The sequence below is a fragment of the Dermacentor variabilis genome, chromosome 6 (genome assembly GCF_050947875.1).
Source record: "Dermacentor variabilis isolate Ectoservices chromosome 6, ASM5094787v1, whole genome shotgun sequence".
NCBI classification, from domain to species: Eukaryota; Metazoa; Arthropoda; class Arachnida; order Ixodida; family Ixodidae; genus Dermacentor; species Dermacentor variabilis.
Window position 1 is genome coordinate 67,928,170 of NC_134573.1, and position 20,615 is coordinate 67,948,784.

General features: G+C 45.1%; 1 protein-coding gene across 2 annotated transcripts; it reads right to left on the reverse strand.

Annotated features, from left to right (window-relative positions):
* Positions 1–1,013: 1,013 nt before the first annotated feature.
* LOC142584199 (uncharacterized) lies at positions 1,014–20,315 on the reverse strand. Of its 2 annotated transcripts, none has more exons than XM_075694360.1 (4): positions 19,824–20,315; positions 13,724–13,777; positions 13,035–13,110; positions 1,014–1,259 (listed from the first exon to the last, which is right to left on the reverse strand). In XM_075694360.1, the coding sequence occupies exons 1-4, from the start codon at positions 20,025–20,027 to the stop codon at positions 1,246–1,248; spliced, it is 348 nt and encodes a 115-aa protein (XP_075550475.1). In that variant the 5' UTR covers positions 20,028–20,315; the 3' UTR covers positions 1,014–1,245. The 2 variants fall into 2 exon arrangements, with proteins under 2 accessions (XP_075550475.1, XP_075550474.1); XM_075694359.1 differs by having other exon boundaries at positions 1,014–1,236; positions 19,824–20,312.
* Positions 20,316–20,615: the final 300 nt, after the last annotated feature.

Below are 20,615 nucleotides of genomic sequence, written 5' to 3' on the forward strand. Positions count from 1 at the left end.
TTGATTGATTGATTGATTGATTGATTGATTGATTGATTGATTGATTGATTGATTTGTCTTCAATTTGTCTATTTGCTCGTATATGGTTGTTAATAACAAAAAACGCGAGGCCCCCAGATCCCCGTATTCTTTTCGCTCCCTGCATGGCGACAGCCTCGAGTTTGGCAACCTTGACGCCGTGAGGTACAGCGTACGAGGGTTTATTTGCGACTTGAGTGCTCCTAAGCACGCGTACCACGTGACGCCTGCTGTCGAAAGGATATCCGTCATTCGCCGGCTTGGCCATGAGGGGCGCTGGTATACACTCCCAAGGCCAGTCTCGCGCACATTCTACGACACCCGCACAATAGACCGGAGGGAAGGATGGCGCCACGGCATATAGGTGCAGCCACCGACGACGTCTGGAAGCGCCGCTATGTGACGTTGATGGTCGCAAAACAATGCGCGTGGAAAATAGAAATAATCTACAGGAGGAAGCATTACGTCTCCCAGCCAGCCTTGGCAAGCGAACTCTTCATCAAGACGTCTTCTTCGCTTATTCGCTCGCAGTAGCGGCCCGACACACGACTTCTGAGAATCAGCGTATTGGCGATGACAGCCTAGTTTCCGGTAGTTTTAATTCGATGCGCATTTGTTCGGCTGCCCTACTGTAGCTATGCCTGCAGAGCGGCTGCACTAAAAGCTACCGCACGCTCTGACGTGGCGATCACGTGTTAAGCACATACGTTTGGCTTCGATGGGCAATGGGTTCGGTTCTTTGGTTGGGCAATGGGCAAAGGTTGGGTAATCCTTTTCTTTGCTACCTCCATGACAATAAGACGGGTCACATATATCAGTGGAAGCTCTGGTGAACATTAGCAGCCTTCGATTTGAGGACACGTCGTTAGCGGTACTATGGAAACTGCATAACGCAGTTTCTAGCCTCACACCAAGCTGATGACGCCGTTGAGGCGACAAGTACTCATCAACTGGTTAGAGACTGTAAAAACAGCGCACGGAGTATAGACATAAAGACTCGCTGAGTTGTTTAATGCACCACCGAGACTCGTAAACCGCTGCAGAAATCTTGAACTCATACGCGGCCTCTTTCCGCTCTCCAGGCGTCCGTCAGACAACATATTCCGACGATAATCCGTGACCCCTCATTTCTTCCTCAGCTGTTTCTTCTTTGCTCCTGACGGTGGTACTCAGCAATGCTCGTAGTCACTCAAAGCTGCCCTCCTGGTCTCCGAACTCCTGCGCAAGTTAGGGCATAATTCCTGGAATAAGTTCAACAGACGACTGCGCTATCAAAATTTGCCAGTTATAAAAAGAGGAGACAGTAAAGAACAACATTCAGCTATAGCAGATTGGCAGAATACGCTGCTTTAATAGGAAACAGACTACCTTTGCGGAGACCAACGACGCGGTTAGGCAAAAGAAGACATGAACGCGTTGCTTTTCTTTAAATGAGGGGTTCTTATTTATTTATTTATTTATTTATTTATTTATTTATTTATTTATTTATACAATACTGCGGACTCATGGTCCAAGCAGAGTGGCCGATACAAATACAAGGAATACAAAAGAAGCAGCAACAAAAAAAGCAACAATAACACAGGCTCAGAAAGGTTATTTCACAGTTTGACCACTTGTTTTGATAAGGCAGTTCCATTCACTAATGGTTCTCGGGAAATAAGAAAACTTAAATATGTCTGTGCGAGTAAAATATGGGGTTAGGGCGTTTTCATTGTGGCGTCGGGTGGGCCTGCTATTTAAGGGTGACAAATATGTTGATGCATCTAGCGCTAGTTTGTTTTCCAAAAGTTTGGAAAGAAATTCTAATCTAAATTTTTGCCTTCTTGCCTGTAATACGGGAATGCCATTTGCTTGTATTAAATCAGAATGTTAATCTAATGCTGAAAATTTGTTAGAAATAAACCTTACGGCCCTTCTCTGAATACGTTCAAGACAATCAATGTTGCGCTTAGTATGAGGATCCCATATAATGCTCGCATATTCCAGTCTTGGCCGCACAAGAGCAGTATAGCAGAGCAGCTTAACATTAGTGGGAGCAGTTTTACGTTTATGTTTAAGAACACAAGGCTTGCGGAAGGCGGATGAACAAACATTATCAATATGAAGATTCCAAGACAGGTTTGAAGTGAGTGTTACACCGAGATATTTATAGCAATTTACTTCTTGTAATGGTGAAGACCCTAATATGTAGGTATATGACAGCGGATTCTTTTGGCGAGTTACTGGAAGGGCCACCTTCCAATCCTCAAAGCGATTTCCATGACGCCATAATGTTTCATCTCTTTGGCGACAGTAGTTCTTGACAATCATCTTACAGAAAAATGTGTATGCTATTGTCCTAATTTCGTACATTGTTTGTATCATTTCTGCGCTAATGATACGGAATAATGCGAATGATCAGAATGCATACTAAATTTTGTGAATTTATTCTAGGATTTCATGTGGCCAAAACCACGATTAGATTATGAGGTACACCGTAAAGGGGCATCATCATCATCATCATCATCAGCCTAGTTACGCCCACTGCAGGGCAAAGGCCTCTCCCATACTTCTCCAACTACCCCGGTCATGTACTAATTGTGGCCATGTTGTCCCTGCAAACATCTTAATTTCATCCGCCCACCTAACTTTCTGCCGACCCCTGCTACGCTTCCCTTCCCTTGGAATCCAGTCCGTAACCCTTAATGACCATCGGTTATCTTCCCTCCTCATTACATGTCCTGCCCATGCCCATTTCTTTTTCTTGATGTCAACTAAGATGTCGTTTACCCGCGTTTGTTGCCTCACCCAATCTGCTCTTTTCTTATCCCTTAACGTTACACCCATCATTCTTCTTTCCATAGCTCGTTGCGTCGTCCTCAATTTCAGCAGAACCCTTTTCGTAAGCCTCCAGGTTTCTGCCCCATATGTGAGTACTGGTAACACACAGCTGTTATACACTTTCCTTTTGAGGGATAGTGGCAACCTGCTGTTCATGATTTGAGAATGCCTGCCAAACGCACCCCAGCCCATTCTTATTCTTCTGGTTATTTCAGTCTCATGATCCGGATCCGTGGTCACTACCTGCCCTAAGTAGATGTATTCCCTTACCACTTCCAGTGCTTCGCTACCTATCGTAAACTGCTGTTCTCTTCCGAGACTGTTAAACAATACTTCAGTTTTCTGCAAATTAATTTTCAGACCCACCCTTCTGCTTTGCCTCTCCAGGTCAGTGAGCATGCATTGCAATTGGTCTCCTGAGTTACTAAGCAAGGCAATATCATCAGCGAATCGCAAGTTGCTAAGGTATTCTCCATCAACTTTTATCCCCAATTCTTCCCACTCCAGGCCTCTGAATACCTCCTGTAAACATGCTGTGAATAGCATTGGAGATATCGTATCTCCCTGTCTGACGCCTTTCTTTATAGGGATTTTGTTACTTTCTTTGTGGAAGACTACGGTGGCTGTGGAGCCGCTATAGATATCTTCCAGTATGTTTACATATGGCTCATCTACACCCTGATTCCGTAATGCCTCCATGACTGCTGAGGTTTCGACTGAATCGAACGCTTTCTCGTAATCAATGAAAGCTATATATAAGGGTTGGTTATATTCTGCACATTTCTCTATCACTTGATTGACAGTGTGAATATGGTCTATTGTTGAGTAGCCTTTACGGAATCCTGCCTGGTCCTTTGGTTGACAGAAATCTAAGGTGTTCCTGATTCTATTTGCGATTACCTTAGTAAATACTTTGTAGGCAACGGACAGTAAGCTGATCGGTCTATAATTTTTCAAGTCTTTGGCGTCCCCTTTCTTATGGATTAGGATTATGTTAGCATTCTTCCAAGATTCCGGTACGCTCGAGGTTATGAGGCATTGCGTATACAGGGTGGCCAGTTTCTCTAGAACAATCTGACCACCATCCTTCAACAAATCTGCTGTTACCTGATCCTCCCCAGCCGCCTTCCCCCTTTGCATAGCTCCTAAGGCTTTCTTTACTTCTTCTGGCGTTACCTGTGGGATTTCGAATTCCTCTAGGCTATTCTCTCTTCCACTATCGTCGTGGGTACCACTGGTACTGTATAAATCTCTATAGAACTCCTCAGCCACTTGAACTATCTCATCCATATTGGTAACGATATTGCCGGCTTTGTCTCTTAACGCACACGTCTGATTCTTGCCTATTCCTAGTTTCTTCTTCACTGTTTTTAGGCTTCCTCCGTTCCTGAGAGCCTGTTCAATTCTATCCATATTATAGTTTCTGATGTCCGCTGTCTTACGCTTGTTGATTAACTTAGAAAGTTCTGCCAGTTCTATTCTAGCTGTAGGGTTAGAGGCTTTCATACATTGGCGTTTCTTGATCAGATCTTTCGTCTCCTGCGATAGCTTACTGGTTTCCTGTATAACGGCGTTACCACCGACTTCTATTGCGCACTCCTTAATGATGCCGATGAGATTGTCGTGCATTGCTGCAACACTAAGGTCCTCTTCCTGAGTTAAAGCCGAGTACCTGTTCTGTAGCTTGATCCGGAATTCCTCTAGTTTCCCTCTTACCGCTAACTCATTGATTGGCTTCTTGTGTACCAGTTTCTTCCGTTCCCTCCTCAAGTCTAGGCTAATTCGAGTTCTTACCATTCTATGGTCACTGCAGCGTACCTTGCCGAGCACGTCTACATCTTGTATGATGCCAGGGTTCGCGCAGAGTATGAAGTCGATTTCATTTCTAGTCTCACCATTCGGGCTCCTCCACGTCCACTTTCGACTAACCCGCTTGCGGAAAAAGGTGTTCATTATCCGCATATTATTCTGTTCTGCAAATTCTACTAATAATTCTCCTCTGCTATTCCTAGAGCCTATGCCATATTCCCCCACTGACTTGTCTCCAGCCTGCTTCTTGCCTACCCTGGCATTGAAGTCGCCCATCAGTATAGTGTATTTTGTTTTGACTTTACCCATCGCCGATTCCACGTCTTCATAAAAGCTTTCGACTTCCTGGTCATCATGACTGCATGTAGGGGCATAGACTTGTACCACCTTCAATTTGTACCTCTTATTAAGCTTCACAACAAGACCTGCCACCCTCTCGTTAATGCTATAGAATTCCTGTATGTTACCAGCTATTTCCTTATTAATCAGGAATCCGACTCCTAGTTCTCGTCTCTCTGCTAAGCCCTGGTAACACAGTACATGCCCGCTTGTTAGCACTGTATATGCTTCTTTTGTCCTCCTAACCTCACTGAGCCCTATTATATCCCATTTACTACCCTCTAATTCCTCCAATAACACTGCTAGACTCGCCTCGCTAGATAGCGTTCTAACGTTAAACGTTGCCAGGTTCAGATTCCAATGGCGGCCTGTCCGGAGCCAGGTATTCTTAGCACCCTCTGCAGCGTCACAGATCTGACCGCCGCCGTGGTCAGTTGCTTCGCGGCTGCTGGGGACTGAGGGCCGGGGTTTGATTGTTGTATTCATATAGGAGGTTGTGGCCCAGTACTGCACCAGGGTGGCCAATCCTGCTCTGGTGAGAGAGTGCGTTACCGGTTCTGGTCACCGGGATCAGGCCGCACTCCAGGCCTGTTTGTGCAATTTTCTCAACACACGTTTTTTTTTTTGTATTTTCCGGTGGAGAATTGCGCTGCACCGGGATTTGAATCACGGTCCTTTTGCACTGGAGACGGATACTCTACCGTCCCCGCAGGAGTTAAATTAGAAATTGGAGAATGGGGTTTTGCGTGACAAAACCACTTTCTGATTATGCACGCCTTAGTGGAGGACTCCGAAAATTTCGACCACCTGGGGTTCTTTAACGTGCACCAAATTCTAAGTACACGGGTGTTTTCGCATTTCGCCCCCATCGAAATGCGGCCGCCGTGGCCGGGGTCCGATCCCGCGACCTCGTGCTCAGCAGTCTAACACCACGACCACTGAGCAACCACGGCGGGTCCCGCAGGAGTTGTACGCCTCATTTAACCTACAGTGGTGCCCAATTTGATCAGACAAGGTGGGCCAATCTGAGCTCGGTTATACCGCATGGATGGCACTCGGCTAGAGAACCTGGTATTTATGACCTGCACATGTGTGGCCACACATAATTGAGAATATATAATTTTCTTTTAGGAGGGTTTCCGTACAGTGATAAAATGAAGGAAAAGACATTAAAAAAAGGGGGGGGGGGAAAGGAACATAACTTGTGATTTGAACTCGTGATCCTTCAATGTTGCCCGGAAAGGTAGCTCAGTCGGTTGGTTCGTCAAGCCAGCGGTTACTTTCAAGCGCCATAGCTCCTGCTCCGAGCCTCATACTTATGTGGAAAGGGGCTGGTGTTGTCCGCGACAGTCGATTCTGAGTGGTTGGAAGGCATAATTTCTTGGAAAAATGGCCGCCAGAGGAGCAGCGTGAACTCGAGCGGCTTTAGAGACTAGGAAAACTGCCTTAAAATATTTAGACTTGAGGGGAAGCTTCGTTAACAAACTATAACACGGCATTCAGCACTCGAATATAATTATAACCCTAATAATAATTGTAAATATTCATCTCATCTATAGGATCTAAAGCGCGCGCTGTTTCTTGCCTCTGCGTGTAGTAGTTAAGAGAGCCAGTTTAAGGGCGGAGAAGAGGGAAGGTAAAGAAAGCAAACTTGCAGCGCCGTGGTTTTAAAGCGCAACCGTGGTAGAGAAACGGAAAGGCGATATAAGCATGCGTGGCCATGATACGCACACGACAAACTGCCTTACAATATTTAGAATTGAGGGGTAGTTTCGTTAACAAACTATAACACGGCAATGAGCACTCGAATACGACGAGAGAAATAATTGAGACGTTGAAAATTCCCTTGAAATAAATCTGGTTTGCGAGACAAATGCTTGTATGTATTGAATCTCTTAAAAGATGAGGGGGGAAATATGCGCTCACCGAGAGGGCGTCATCAGCACGAGACCACCACCAGGCTCCTTACGGGGATGTGGAGAGCTTCGCGGCCGGAACGAAGCCTCCCCTCTCCGCCGGCCAGGCGTGGAAAACGCGCTTTCCGATCGCTCAAGGTTGCGCAGGAATAGTGTAGCTCTAGCGTCTAGGAAAAGCTTTAACAGGTGCGAGGATGGCACGCATAGCGTGGGAAGCTAGCCGCCGGAATAGCTATCTTCGAGAGCTATCCTATACTATATTATATTATACTTCGAGAGCTATGACTGATGCTTTTCTATATATATGTATTCATCTCATCCATGCGATCGCATGCGCGTGCTGTTTCTTTGTCTCTGCGTGTAGTAGTTAAGAGAGCCAGTTTAAGGGCGGAGAAGAGGGAAGGAAAGGAAAGCAAACTTGCAGCGCCGTGGTTTTAAAGCGCAACCGTGGTAGAGAAACGGAAAGGCGATATAAGCATGCGTGGCCATGATACGCACACGACAAACTGCCTTACAATATTTAGACTTGAGGGGAAGCTTCGTTAACAAACTATAACACGGCATTCAGCACTCGAATATAATTATAACCCTAATAATAATTGTACATATTCATCTCATCTATAGGATCTAAAGCTCGCGCTGTTTCTTGCCTCTGCGTGTAGTAGTTAAGAGAGCCAGTTTAAGGGCGGAGAAGAGGGAAGGAAAAGAAAGCAAACTTGCAGCGCCGTGGTTTTAAAGCGCAACCGTGGTAGAGAAACGGAAAGGCGATATAAGCATGCGTGGCCATGATACGCACACGACAAACTGCCTTACAATATTTAGAATTGAGGGGTAGTTTCGTTAATAAACTATAACACGGCAATGAGCACTCGAATACGACGAGAGAAATAATTGAGACGTGGAAAATTCCCTTGAAATTAATCTGGTTTGCGAGACAAATGCTTGTATGTATTGAATCTCTTAAAAGATGAGGGGGGGAATATGCGCTCACCGAGAGGGCGTCATCAGCACGAGACCACCACCAGGCTCCCTACGGGGATGTGGAGAGCTTCGCGGCCGGAACGAAGCCTCCCCTCTCCGCCGGCCAGGCGTGGAAAACGCGCTTTCCGATCGCTCAAGGTTGCGCAGGACGGGGCACTCGGGGTTAATTTTGACCTTTACGTGCCGCTACTACTACTACCACTACCACTACCACTACCACCACCACCACCACTACTACTACTACTACTACTACTACTACTACGCCGCTAAACCACCACGGCGAGTGAGCAAAGCTTTGTCAGTAAGGCGCGTAAAAAATTTAGTTGCCTTAATGTAAGAACGAAAGTAACGTGACAGAGTTGCCATGTTACTTAAAAGAAAACCCCGGATCTGTGATGTCATGAAAACGCCGATGTTCGGGTGCGACACCAAAGGGTGGACGAGAGCAGGTGCTCCCCCATATGCACCCACAATAAGTTCCCACTTTTTTTTTTTTTTTTTGCCGAGACAACGTAAAGTACGTTCTAAGGTAACCTACGTGCAAGAGTCTGTACTAGAGTTATTTTGAGGGCTCGCTAAAGAGACATCAAATACAAACATTAAGTCAATTTCACGGCTAAAAACTCTATTTTAGGTGATTTCGTGTGGACCGGTTCATTACTCGAAAATAAAATAAACGTAAACCCTTCCATTATCCAAACTTGGATACCCGTCGCAGTAGCTTAGTGGCTATGGCGTTGCGCTGCTAAGGTCGCGGCTTCGACCCTGGTCGTGGTGGCGGCGTTTCAATAGGCGCGAAATGCAAAAAAAAACGCCCTTGTACTTAGATTTAGATACATGTTAAAGAGTACCAAGTGGCAAAAATTATTCCGGAGTGCCCTGCCTCATAATCAGGGAGTGTGTGGGTATATTTTATTATTATTTTTTTTTTGCTCGTAAAGCCTCAGAACTCTTCATTTTAAATGTCGAGAGGGAACCACAGCGCCGATACGTCAGTGTGACATCACTGATCTCAAAGTGAACTTGTTAAGGTCAGTCTTCGACTCCCTTAGAGTTAAATGTAGTCCATCTTTGCCGATAAATAGATAACTAGGCCCAAGCAGACGCCCTCAAAATGCATGGCGTCACGACGACCTAGTGCGATAACATTATAACGGCGCCGCCACTTGGTGGTGTCTCGATGTTACTTCTTTTATGACTTGCCAAGACTCTTCTAAGAGTAAAAGTTGCTTTCTTGGTATTGTATAAGAGCCCATACAATAGTACAGCTTAAATAATGTTTTTTCTCTACAAAGTCCCTATGACCTCCCAAAATCCGTCGCAACTAAGCACTTCACAGTCCCTCACAACCCCGAACATCCTTCCAAGAGCTACCTTGACAGAAGAACTGCGAATATATGACGAGTTCCTAAAGCTCTTTGGTAGGCACTAAGCAAGCATTTGCTGATAATGACTAGTATTGTTATGTTTCCGAACTCATATTTGTTAATATCACAATATTATTATTATTATTATTATTATTATTATTATTAATATTATTATTATTATTATTATTATTATTATTATTATTATTATTATTATTATTATTATTATTATTATTATTATTATTATTATTATTTGGTTTGAAAACATATATGCAATCAAAATAGAGAAAAAGAAAGGCAGCCGCCTGGCAACTGCCAGCGGAAGAAATACAACGTCTGCCTACTATTCAGAAAGGAAGGCATTCAAACATAGAAATGGAAGATAGGAAGAAGGGAAGGAATGGGAAAACAAAGAGCAAGATGACAGATCGTAAGAACTAAAGCGAAACGACAACGAATGCAGTACGGCAGTAGGAAAAAAAGAAATCACTGCAGGTCGCGCTATTAAAGGAGTAAAAAAAATTGAAGAAATAAGAAAAAAAGAACGCGAATTCCGGCAGAACCAATCACATGACTGTCGAAGTTAATGTGACTAGCATTCAAGCAATGTAGCGAACCCCCGTATGAACACCAACGAAACGCGTCATGTGTCAGCCGTCTACCTTAAGCGGGCTCCCATGGGGTTCCTCTGTCGCGATTCGCTCCTAGAGTTACTGTATGTGCTACCGCAGGTAGCAGAGTTGCGCGTCTGTTTTATCACGCCGCTAGCGCCTCTATTGGCAGAACGTCACCACGTGGTAGCCAAGCAACCGTGCATTGCGGAGAAGCAGATGTTCGGGCCAATTTTTTTGTATTTCCCGACGCCGCCGCTGCAGCGAACTGGATTGACACAAGTTATCGCCAGTCAAATTCAAACCAATCCGGCCGATCTTGCCGTTCGCTGTCCACGTGCGTGCTAGCTGCGTAGCAACAACGCAACGTGCGCAGCGCATCTCACGTTTGTTTCGTCGGCCTGCCTCGTGACACCTTACTGCAGTAATTGTTTTTCTTCCTTTGTAAAACTAGTGAAGGGTGTTCAGGTAAAGACACCTGAACAAACAAATTTCGAGCCAACTGCCTATTGCGTCAAGTGTGTATGAGATTAAATTGCTTGACTAACAGCTACGTGCTTTTTGGGCTGCGCTAAAAAATTCACAGCTGGAATATTCTGCAAGTCTGGATTTTCTTAAAAATAATGGAAGCACGTAGAGCTATACAGGAGATTTAGCTGGAATTACCAGTTTTCTGCATGTGATGCACCACACTGCTTTCACAGAAGTGTCTTAAAAGAAGCCAGCTCACATTTTCATGATTATGCACTGCTTGGGTTGTTTCTGAATATGAAAGAGGTTACTACTAAGTAAATATATTGACACGTGTACTTATCTTTATCGGGCGACCACGTTTCGCCGCTTAACAAATGTAATCGCACAGCGAGGGACGCGCCTGCATGTATCCGACGTTTCTGGAAAGTTATCGATGCTTCTACCCGGCTGTCTGTTGTCGCCGAACCTTGTGTTATCTGATTTCATCGCTTGACGCGAATGGTGTAGAACTTTGTAGAAGGCATGCGGGTCCCAACGATTAGTCTGGAACATTCGATGACTGCTGCATAAAAGCCGACGCGCTTGACCCGCTGATCAGATTTTCGACGATCGCCGAGCGTGTTCGCCGCTATCGTTGCGCTATAAGTGTAGCCTGTTTTGTAGGCACAGGTTCGCCCAATAAAAGTTAGTTTTCTTGTTCACAGTACTGCTACTGTGTTATTCAACGTCACCACCACGTGGCAATATTTAATCTGCTACAGCTTATGTGAAGCAGGATGCAAGAGGAATGAATGTCGTCAATTAACATACGGTAAGGGCCTAACTGTGTTTTGAATTATTCCCTATAATGTAGCTATGTCAATCCTGCGAGAAAAACTTTCGCTACACTCCCACAGAAGGCTACTTTTGGAATCCCTGCAGTGAAAAGGCACATAATGAAGTCACACTTCCCGGTGTAGCTGGTATCCATTGCTTGCTGGTAGATGGATATGTTCCTACACAATATCTAATGGGGTACCAGAGTCGAAATATGAATGGTTGGTCACTGATTGACCAGTAATATTTTAGACTGGCTACATGTCGAGAGCTATGGCACATAAGCAAGTATGGGCCTCATTATATTTAGTACAGTTCCCTTTGTAAAAGAGCACCAATTGATAAAGGTCATTACATCAAAATATTTGCACGCACATACACTAGTGTTCTTGTTTTTTTCTCTGAAATTCGCATTGTGATTTTATTGCCAAAAAAAGGGGCAGTTGCGGCTCGGTGCTTTTTGTTACTGTTTACATGCTAAAAGAGCACTGCACTGCTCTTAGTAGCGTATTTATCTCTGTTGAAACAAAACCTGAGTGCCAAGCAGTATTCAAGCGAATGAAGGTTATTAATGTATCTGATTGTTCACCTCAATTACTAACGTTTGTCCAGTTTTTAATACGCTGTTATTCCGAACCTTATACTACCTTGTGAAGTGGCTTTTTTGCACAAAACTTTTTAACTGAAGCATAACTGCGAGTCGGCCTAGTTGGAACATATTCATATTTATACTTTTTGTGCGCAAACAAACAGGGACAGTTGTTAGAAAGCGCTCGTCCTTGTGTTGCCCCTATCAGTTGTTAGAAAGCGCTCGTCCTTGTGTTGCCCCTATTCTTCGTCCCTGTTTGTTTGCGCACAAAAAGTATAAATACAAAACTTTTTGTAGGATTTCCGGCATCTATAAAATAACATCACAATATTCCCTAAGTTTATTCGGTGCGATCTAATCGTTACCGTCGCGGTTCACGAATGCTGCATCTGATCGGCGTATATAGAATACACAATCTATTCTAGATACGCGAGTGCCCATGCGTTATTAGGGCGGAGAAAGTGCACAGGTGAATGCAAGTCCAAAAAACAACTAATATACGCGCTGCATCTTACGCCGCGCGCTAAAAAAGGGCAGCGCCTTTTTCTTCACAATCTAATCCAGTCAGCTGTTTCGATGCGCTTTGTTTGCGATTAGGCGGAAAAGCGGTGCACAGCGATGCAAAAGCGCCCACGGTCGATCGTCAATGCGCTAGGCATGTCGCCTGCAAAAACGGAGTGCGGCTTCGCCGCATAGACTTGGTTGCTTCTCAGGCAAGATGGCGGACCTACGCGCAACTCTGCTACCTACGGTAGCATATACAGTAACTCTATTCGCTCCATGCAGGCTGCGCTATCTAGCGGCGAGTCGACAAAGCCCAAGCCTTGCCTCCGATATGTGTGGCACGCCGGTGCGTGCAAGCGATGAGAATTATTCCATTGGTTCCCATGGGCAGTGGTGGCCCAGCGCTAACTCGTGGACCTGCAGTACTTCAGGAACGCATGCGACAAGGGTTCGATTCCATCGTGCGACGGGTAAATTTTAAATATTTCTTTTCATTCAAGTACGGCGCAGTGGCAAGAGAGACCCAAGGTGACCTAAGGAGGCTGATTAGTAATGCTATTCTCAAGAGAAGCTTCAAATAGAAGTCATGTCAGTACTTTTAGGAAATGTAAGGAGAGTAGGAAGAGCCTGGTGGCAACGATACGTACTACCACTCGGATTACAGGCATTCATCGTATTACGTCTACCTGTACATGCTGACAGGCTTAGGCTGCAGTTTATTTTTTCGTTTGAATTGTTAAATTTGGCTCTGCGAGAACAAACGTGAATCTAACAATTCGTTCAGACAACTCACCTTTGATGGGAAAAGTGGAGGTAGTCAGTCTGTAACAAAAGTTTGAAGGGAAACAGCGCGCAGTAATAGGATCCACCTAGAAAACAAGGTGGACATTCCTTGAAGCACATCTCAAGATTGATCTTTTGAATGAATGTAGTAACCCCACAATGTGTCAAACCCACCAAGTTGTGCTTACGCGTTTTCTCCAAGCACAATGTTTAGACCACATTCCACGTAAATGACATTTGAAGCGCGAGGTTTCTGTGGCGCGATGGTAAAGGATATTTTTGTGTAATTAAAAGGCACACCACGGCTGCACCGGTTCCTTAAATTTAGTGAAATTATTTGTACACCCACTTTGGCGTTACTGCAAAGTGAGCAGTTCCACGTATTGTGGGAGACCAACGCCTGGAGCCCCGTTGAAGGACAGCCCCAGTGACATCGTGGTTACAGAAAACGAGAAGTGCTGTAGGCCACGGCTTTTCTACAACATACATAATAAACAGAAATTTTATCTGCCAGATAACCCTCTTGTTTTATAAAGAGGAGACTGTACTAACTTGCTTTAGAAGAGAAATATTCGTTTGCTGGAAAACATCCGGAGTTCAGCTGTACAGTTCAACACTGCTCGCAAGATCAAAGTCGAGTTCGCTACTACGAAATGCGCAACTCGGACAGTGGTTCATATTTTCCAAGGCCTTGCTTACCGTGATGCAGTACTGTCCTTCTGGAAGGCCGTCATACCGGACAACAGCGGAAGACTGCGAACAAAAAAGAGCGCTGAACATGCAACGTTACACACAAAACATCTCGATGGAAACAAACTGCTTTCTGGCATGAGCTGATAGCGCCCCAAGCTAGCACGTAACCAGTGATACAGCGTCTACTGATTTTTCATGAGAAAAACTGAGTTTTCATTCCCTTTGTACTGATATATTGACGAACAATAAAATCTGCCGACTTTTTTTACCTCCACAGCTGACAACTTCCATCGCACGATCTCCCAAAAGCAAAGACCTGCACTAAGGCAGCGCAATAACTTGTCTCTCTCTTCAGCAGCGCTCGTCGGTTCGTACTCATTCTGCCGTGCTCATCTATACCCTGCCGCTCATAGTTGAACAGTCGAACAATTTCCGAACCAAACTCCATTCGATCATGTGTGCAAAATTCGTAGTTTAATAAGCGTATAAACCTATGCTAATATTCTGCATCGCTTTTTTCTAACCGCGTACGTGAATAAACTCCACAGAACAAATCGCGAAACCACCGTTCTTCGACATCGCCAAGATATAAATTGTGCGTAAAAGTCAACAAAGAGAAGAAAGGAAGCAATTCATTTTCCACATATTCTTTTCCAACTATGAGCGACCCTTCTAGAAAAAATAAATCTTCCGTCACCATGTGACAAAACTCTCTTCGTCTCATGCTATCCAGCGTCCATTTCCTTTCAACACAAAAGTTCTGACAGGACCAGGTGAATTGTTTCATGTTGCCGATATCACTGCAATCAGTGCAACATGGAAAAGCAGCACGACCCACAATATTAGCCCGTGCCGGAGTGAATACGTCAAACCTGTTCTCTTACTATGTGAAAGTTTCCAGTTAAATTCCTTGCAGCCAATTCTCTTTACAACATTGAGCTAACGCGGTGATGTCGGAAGACAATCAAACCGAAGCCCGATTGTCTATTTATTATAGAGTTGGTGACTAACTGGAGCTCTCACTGCCGGCTGCCTTGAAAAGGCATTTATTGACAAAAAAACACCTGCTCTTTCATTATGCAGTGGCATCAACATGCCAAGGTATTCACTAAAACGTCATCTTTGTTGTCGGCATCTTCAAATGAAGCCGCTCACTGACGACGGAACATTTTTGAAAGCATCCCACGAGTAAGTTGCTGAACTGGCAAAATCGAATCCAAGAGTAGGACAGCTTTTTGTGCCGAGTCCAGTCATGAGTTCCAGAAGTGCAACAACGATAGCAGTAGTCTCTTTGAAATAGTTGCAGAAAGCAGGCGGTTCAAAGGTCCTGGTCGTGCAGTACCGAGAGCTGCACGGCTATAAGAATCCCACTAAGCTATTCGTCAATGTAGGCATTAAGGTGGTTCGGATAAGTCGTGTTCAACATTTCCAGCATTGAACATCGAGCCTAAGGAGGAGTCAATCGCTTCGAGTGCAGCCCAGGAATTGGTAGGCCGTAAACGACGTCCTCGGTTACTAAGGTGGATCAGCTCGCTTCTTTTCTCTCGGACTCTTAAGATCGAGAATGCCTATCCAAGAACGCTCGTGTACCGTGCATTGAAGCACGTTAAAGAACCCTAGGTGGTCAAAAATAATTCGGCGACCCCCTGCAGCCTGACTCACAACAAAATCGTGCTTTTGTCACATAACGCTCCAGAATGTAATTTTTATTGCACACAGTATGCTGGACATTATATGACCAATCTTCTTACTGGCTATTTAGCTATGTAACCAAAAATATGGATCAATCTTGACTATAGTGTAGTCTAGCAATGTGCCACGGTCCTATATACTGTAGTATATACTACAGTAAATATACTATAGTATATTTAATGCTACCTATAGGCCTACTGCTAAGTACTTGGAAAGCGCTTTTGAGAAGGAAGACCTCAGCCACTCGCAGAAGTTAGCTCAACAACGCTTGGGAGACCAGTGCAGGTAAACGAAAACAGTGTGCCTCATGTGTGACTTCCTTGCCTGAAGCATGCTTGAGGAACGCAAAAAAAAACGGATACCTTTTCTATGCTTAATATTTAACCGTTCATACTGGCTCTCTAATGAACACATCAGTGGCAGTTAGTGAACTATCCTACTAGTGATTAGGACACTGCGTCCTTTGGGCACCGACCTTACATGCTTGCTCCAGTGCACGCCAGCAAATATTTATTTCTTCGGAGAAATGTTAAAGTATTTTTTTTTATTGAAGAGCGTGATGAACGTTAGGCGAATAGTTATAGAATGCGCTTCTTGCTACCAGATGGGAGGAGGCGAACGCCTCCTCCCACAGCGTATCAAGTTGTTGTCTCGGTGTAGGTATAATTGTCCATAGTCATTATCTGTCTAAGGTGACCTATTTTTTCAGCCTGGGACATTCGTTCGAACTCGCTTCGTGTAGTCCGCTGCGGTGCGAGCGCTTTGTTTTGTGTAATATAAGTGAAGTTTGGGCATAAGTATCTGCAGTGAGGACTTGATTTGATCTGGCCTGTGTAGACCATGCTAACATGACCCAGCATCAAGCAGTCATAGAACTGTACCGCTACGACCATATAGTTTCTCACTGTATTACCTAGAGGGAAATCTGGCGATGCTGCGCTGCGGTATGCGTGGGAGTGCCGGTATATTGTGACTTCGGATTGGCAACGGTCTCGGAGAGCCAGGCAAGCACTGTTCCGTCTGTCACAATGATTCATTTTCTACTAAAACAGCACGTAAAAAGCTGTTTTAGCTTTATTATTACACAAAAACATGTTTTATTTAACTATGAGAACTTGTTGTTCCATGTACAATTATATTAAACGTAAAATGTAACAGCGGGCCGCTAAAGTTGGAGGAGAGACAAGATTCGCGCTTGCTTTGAAACAGTTTGTCGTCTGTTTTTGCTATTCTTCGCTTGATCATGCATTGTAGGTGAGTAAAGTGGTAAGCATTTTATGAAGATTTTACTTTAAGAACGCGTTATTTGTGTACCCATATCCACGTTTTATACGAAGCCTCTTACAACACCCGCCAACACAAGCCTCGCAGGCACGTATACCATCATTCCCATGACGGCACAGCGCCCCTTAGGAAACTCCCGTAGACGGTGGCGCCAGATTTCCCTCTAGGTGTTACACGGAGAAACTCTATGGCTGCGACAATGTAGGTTCATAGCGGTTAGCTTACGTAACTGACCTTTACTTGCGCCGATAAGGCTCTAGGTTCGCCGACCAGTCAAGACAACGCAACTGAAGAATCTTGACTGAAGAGGACAGGAGCGCTTGTATACCAGCGATGAAACTGCCGACATAGTAAATGACGCCAGCCCTCGTGCGACGACTACGCGTGATGACAGAACGCACCGCTGTGTCTAAGTAGCCGAACGGTTTTCAGTGTGTCCAACTTGGCCATGCATGAACTAGTCAGCGATGAGAATGCTCTTTCTTGAATTCGCACCTTTTCAACATGTCCAGGGGCCAGTTTCCAAATATAGAGAGTTAGGGCCAGTCTCTTGACAAAGTTCAGATTTTGGATGGCATCGATTAGCAAATATAGTGGTGTTTTGTTCAATCACTTTGTTGCTGTCATGTTTTCGTTTGTGTCTGTGGTCCTCGACTACAATGAACCAGCTGTAGTAACGCATGCTCTCAAGGTCGGCGAAAATGGAAGCACATGCACTATTGCACGTCCGGTGATGGTCTGTCCAGTTATACGCTTTGCAAAAGCCGGCTTAATCTTCAACATACGTCATATACCTACTGGAAACCAGAGGAAGAGGTACCTCCTCTATCATTTCAGGCGGTTTCCCATCAGAAACACCTAATAGCCAGGTCCACAAGCGGAAACAAACAAAACGCTACGAGGAGAAATCAACGATGTTTTTTCTGACTTTTAGAACGGGAACTACCCCCGCCACTGCCCACACCTCTACCCGATCTGTGTACCATGCATTGTTGGACAAAACAAGTGGATCTTGTCTTTGCTGCTTGGACAGATCGTAATTACGAGGCCAGGGCCCGTAGCACAATATCACTGTATGCTGGTTAGTGGTGATTTCAGAAAGAGGCGGTAGAGGCCCCGATGCTGCTGCTGCTCGTTGAGGTAAGTACATATCCGCAATATCTCACGCTAAGGCCACAGCAGCCTTGCTTTGCTTCAAGGAGAGGGTTTCAAAAAGTCCGCTTGTGCGAAGCTTCCCGGCAAGGGTGCCGTTAATCCTCACGATCTTCAGGCGAGGCCAAACACCGACAACTTCGTGTATCATGCCACTCACTGTTATGTTCTTAACCTTTCAATATGCCTTTTAATCACGGAATGTATTCGGTTAGGTGTCGTTTTCGGTGGTGGATGTCACCCTTTCGTAACGGCATACGCTCCGCCATTTTGCGGGCCGCAGAAAGGTTCCGTAACTTTAGATTTGGGATGGAGAAATGGTCTGGCAACTTTATAAGTTTCGTAGCCACTTTATTGCTGCGCAGTATGTCCGCGAAAAGGTCTCCGACGGACTCAGAAAAATATTTTGATGCGCCTCCCACCTTGTGAACAGGAACTACCAGGGATTCCCACCTTGTGACCAGGAACTAGTTCGCTCATTTGGCGTCTTATAACGTAAAATTGTTCCAATCGTTTTTATTTCAATCTCCTGACGTTAAATTTACCTAAATGCCTGCGCAAGCATCGCGTGGTGGCTCGCAGTGTTTCAACAGCCCAGTCAAACACTCTTCTCGTTTATAGGTGATCACTTTTGTTAGCTTTCAATGAAAATAGCATTGCCTACCTTGCCACGATCTTCTTGTCTAATTAGCTGACCAGAAGCAAGGAGCAGAAGCTTTCAGTGGGGCCGAGTTATATAGCGCAGTAAAAGTAGATAACCAGATGATGAGGATGGTGTCGGCGTCTGCGATTGGCCTGCTTCCCGTTGCTTAGCTTGGGGTGGCGTGTCAGGAACTGCGGCGGCGTGCAACGGCAAGGCAAAAATACCGCTAAAGCGAATCCTGGGCGAACAAGAGTTAGGAGATTGATGTCGCATACGTGCCGAATGGGCTCGACAGCGTTATATTGCCATACAAATTTTTTTTATCATACGCAAATAAATCCATTCTCCCGGGCTGCCCCGAATAGCCAGTGTCAGAGCGATCGGTGGGTACGCATTCTCAATTCCATGCGGAACGGGACAGTCTCCGGCTAAATTCCGAAAAGAAAATCAGTTTCGTTCGGCATAATAATGCATCTCTATTGCGTACACAGCAATTTGACGTGGTGAGTTCTCCCGGTTTTGTGAAGTCGCAGGACAGACAGACGAAGCTAGCGTAGCCTGAAAATTTTGACTAATAGTGTAGGGCTAATATAGTGACGAAGGCGTGGACTCAAAAGAATTCTTTATCTTTTCTTTGGTCTAATCATGCACAATAACTGTGCACAACTTATATCAAATGTAGAGTTTTCTCAATTTTCATGACATTGCGTGAATGACAGGCGAAGTGGAAGTGGCCCGATAAATGTTCAACCAATCGTAGCGGGCTGGTTGAAGAAATGGAATAAAAAAGTATTGATTAGCTTTATGCTATAGCGCCCTTGATATCGAGCAACATTCGTAAGCATAAGGAAATGGTCATTTCCCATTGGGCGCTGATACCTGTCGCCGACAAAACTGTTCTGCCTACCTGTGTATCACGAGTTCATTAACACTGCTTGAACTCCAGGGCGTGATGAAATTTTGTTTCTTGTCGATCACTGCACACTGGCTGCACGACTTGAGTTTAGTGGTAACTTCAGAATGCTTTAGAGTAAGTATCCAAGATCTCAGCTCTTAACAATATGGGCGAAATTGCATTGCCTGCCACCGAGATCAGGTAAAGAAAGGCAAGTTATACAATAATGAAATACGCATCTTTTCTTTCCTCTTATAAACGCCAAGAACCTACGTACAGGTACCGCCCCCTATGTGAATTTATCTAAAGATGCTGTTCTCCATAGCTGCCCAAACGCTAAAGAGAATTCACACCAAAAATGCAATACTTCAGCGCCATGCAATTACGTTTCAGCCTCGTCCTCATAGGTGTATGCTAAGCAATAACACAGGCCGACACACCTCAAGGTACTCTCGTTTCCAGCTGACGATGCTCGAAGAGGCGTTGTCTCCACATGCGCCCCCACGAGACTTCCACAGGCTGACGTTGTAGTGCTTGAATTCGGGAAACACCTCAAGCGTGAGCGTTTGCTCTCCTCCGAACTTGTCGCTCGCAATCAATACCAATACAACGGGAAACGCCGTCGTCAGGAAGTCGCCGGTCATCGCTGGAACGTCCGGAGTCACAGCCGCTGCCGAGAGACGAAAATACCGGTCGAATAATGGGCGAGCCTTGCGTTCGAGCTAAAAAGAGCACAAATACCACTCCGAGTCTGCAGTTAAGTGGCCTATAGGAGTGAGATTTACAATTCAAACGGCTCCCGGTATACGGAGCTGCGGGAAAGACGGGAACTTCAAAAGTGCAGCCGCGCTCACAGCGGCGTGAACCAGCCGTCGTTTGCATTCGCCGCAACGGGCGTCAGATAAGCGCGCGAAATGTGATAGCAAGGCTGCACTGCAGGTCAAGCTGAACTTAACGCCGCAGTTTCCGCCCTATCGCTGCGACGGTAAGCGTATGCGTGGTAATCAGTGGGCGGCAGTTTTCTTTTGCTCGCTATCATTTAAGAATGGTTGAAGCAAGACGAAACAGGTTTAATATTTTACCTAACGCAGGGCAATCTGTCAAGGCTGGCTGAACCCAATTACATACCGAGGAAAATGAGTCCGCGCGTGAATTTCATTTCTAGCCGAACGACGCTTTCTCACTATCGACTCAGACCCGAGAGTACAGCGATGAGCGCATATGTTGAAGTA

Coding starts and splice junctions, on each gene's coding strand:
- LOC142584199 (XM_075694359.1), bottom strand. CDS start 20,027: ATGACCGGCGACTTCCTGACGACGGCGTTTCCCGTTGTATTGGTATTG. Junction 13,111..13,723: donor AAGGACAGTACTGCATCACG/GTAAGCAAGGCC, acceptor CTTGTTTTCTAG/GTGGATCCTATTACTGCGCG. Junction 1,237..13,034: donor CTCCACTTTTCCCATCAAAG/GTGAGTTGTCTG, acceptor TAACTTGCGCAG/GAGTTCGGAGACCAGGAGGG.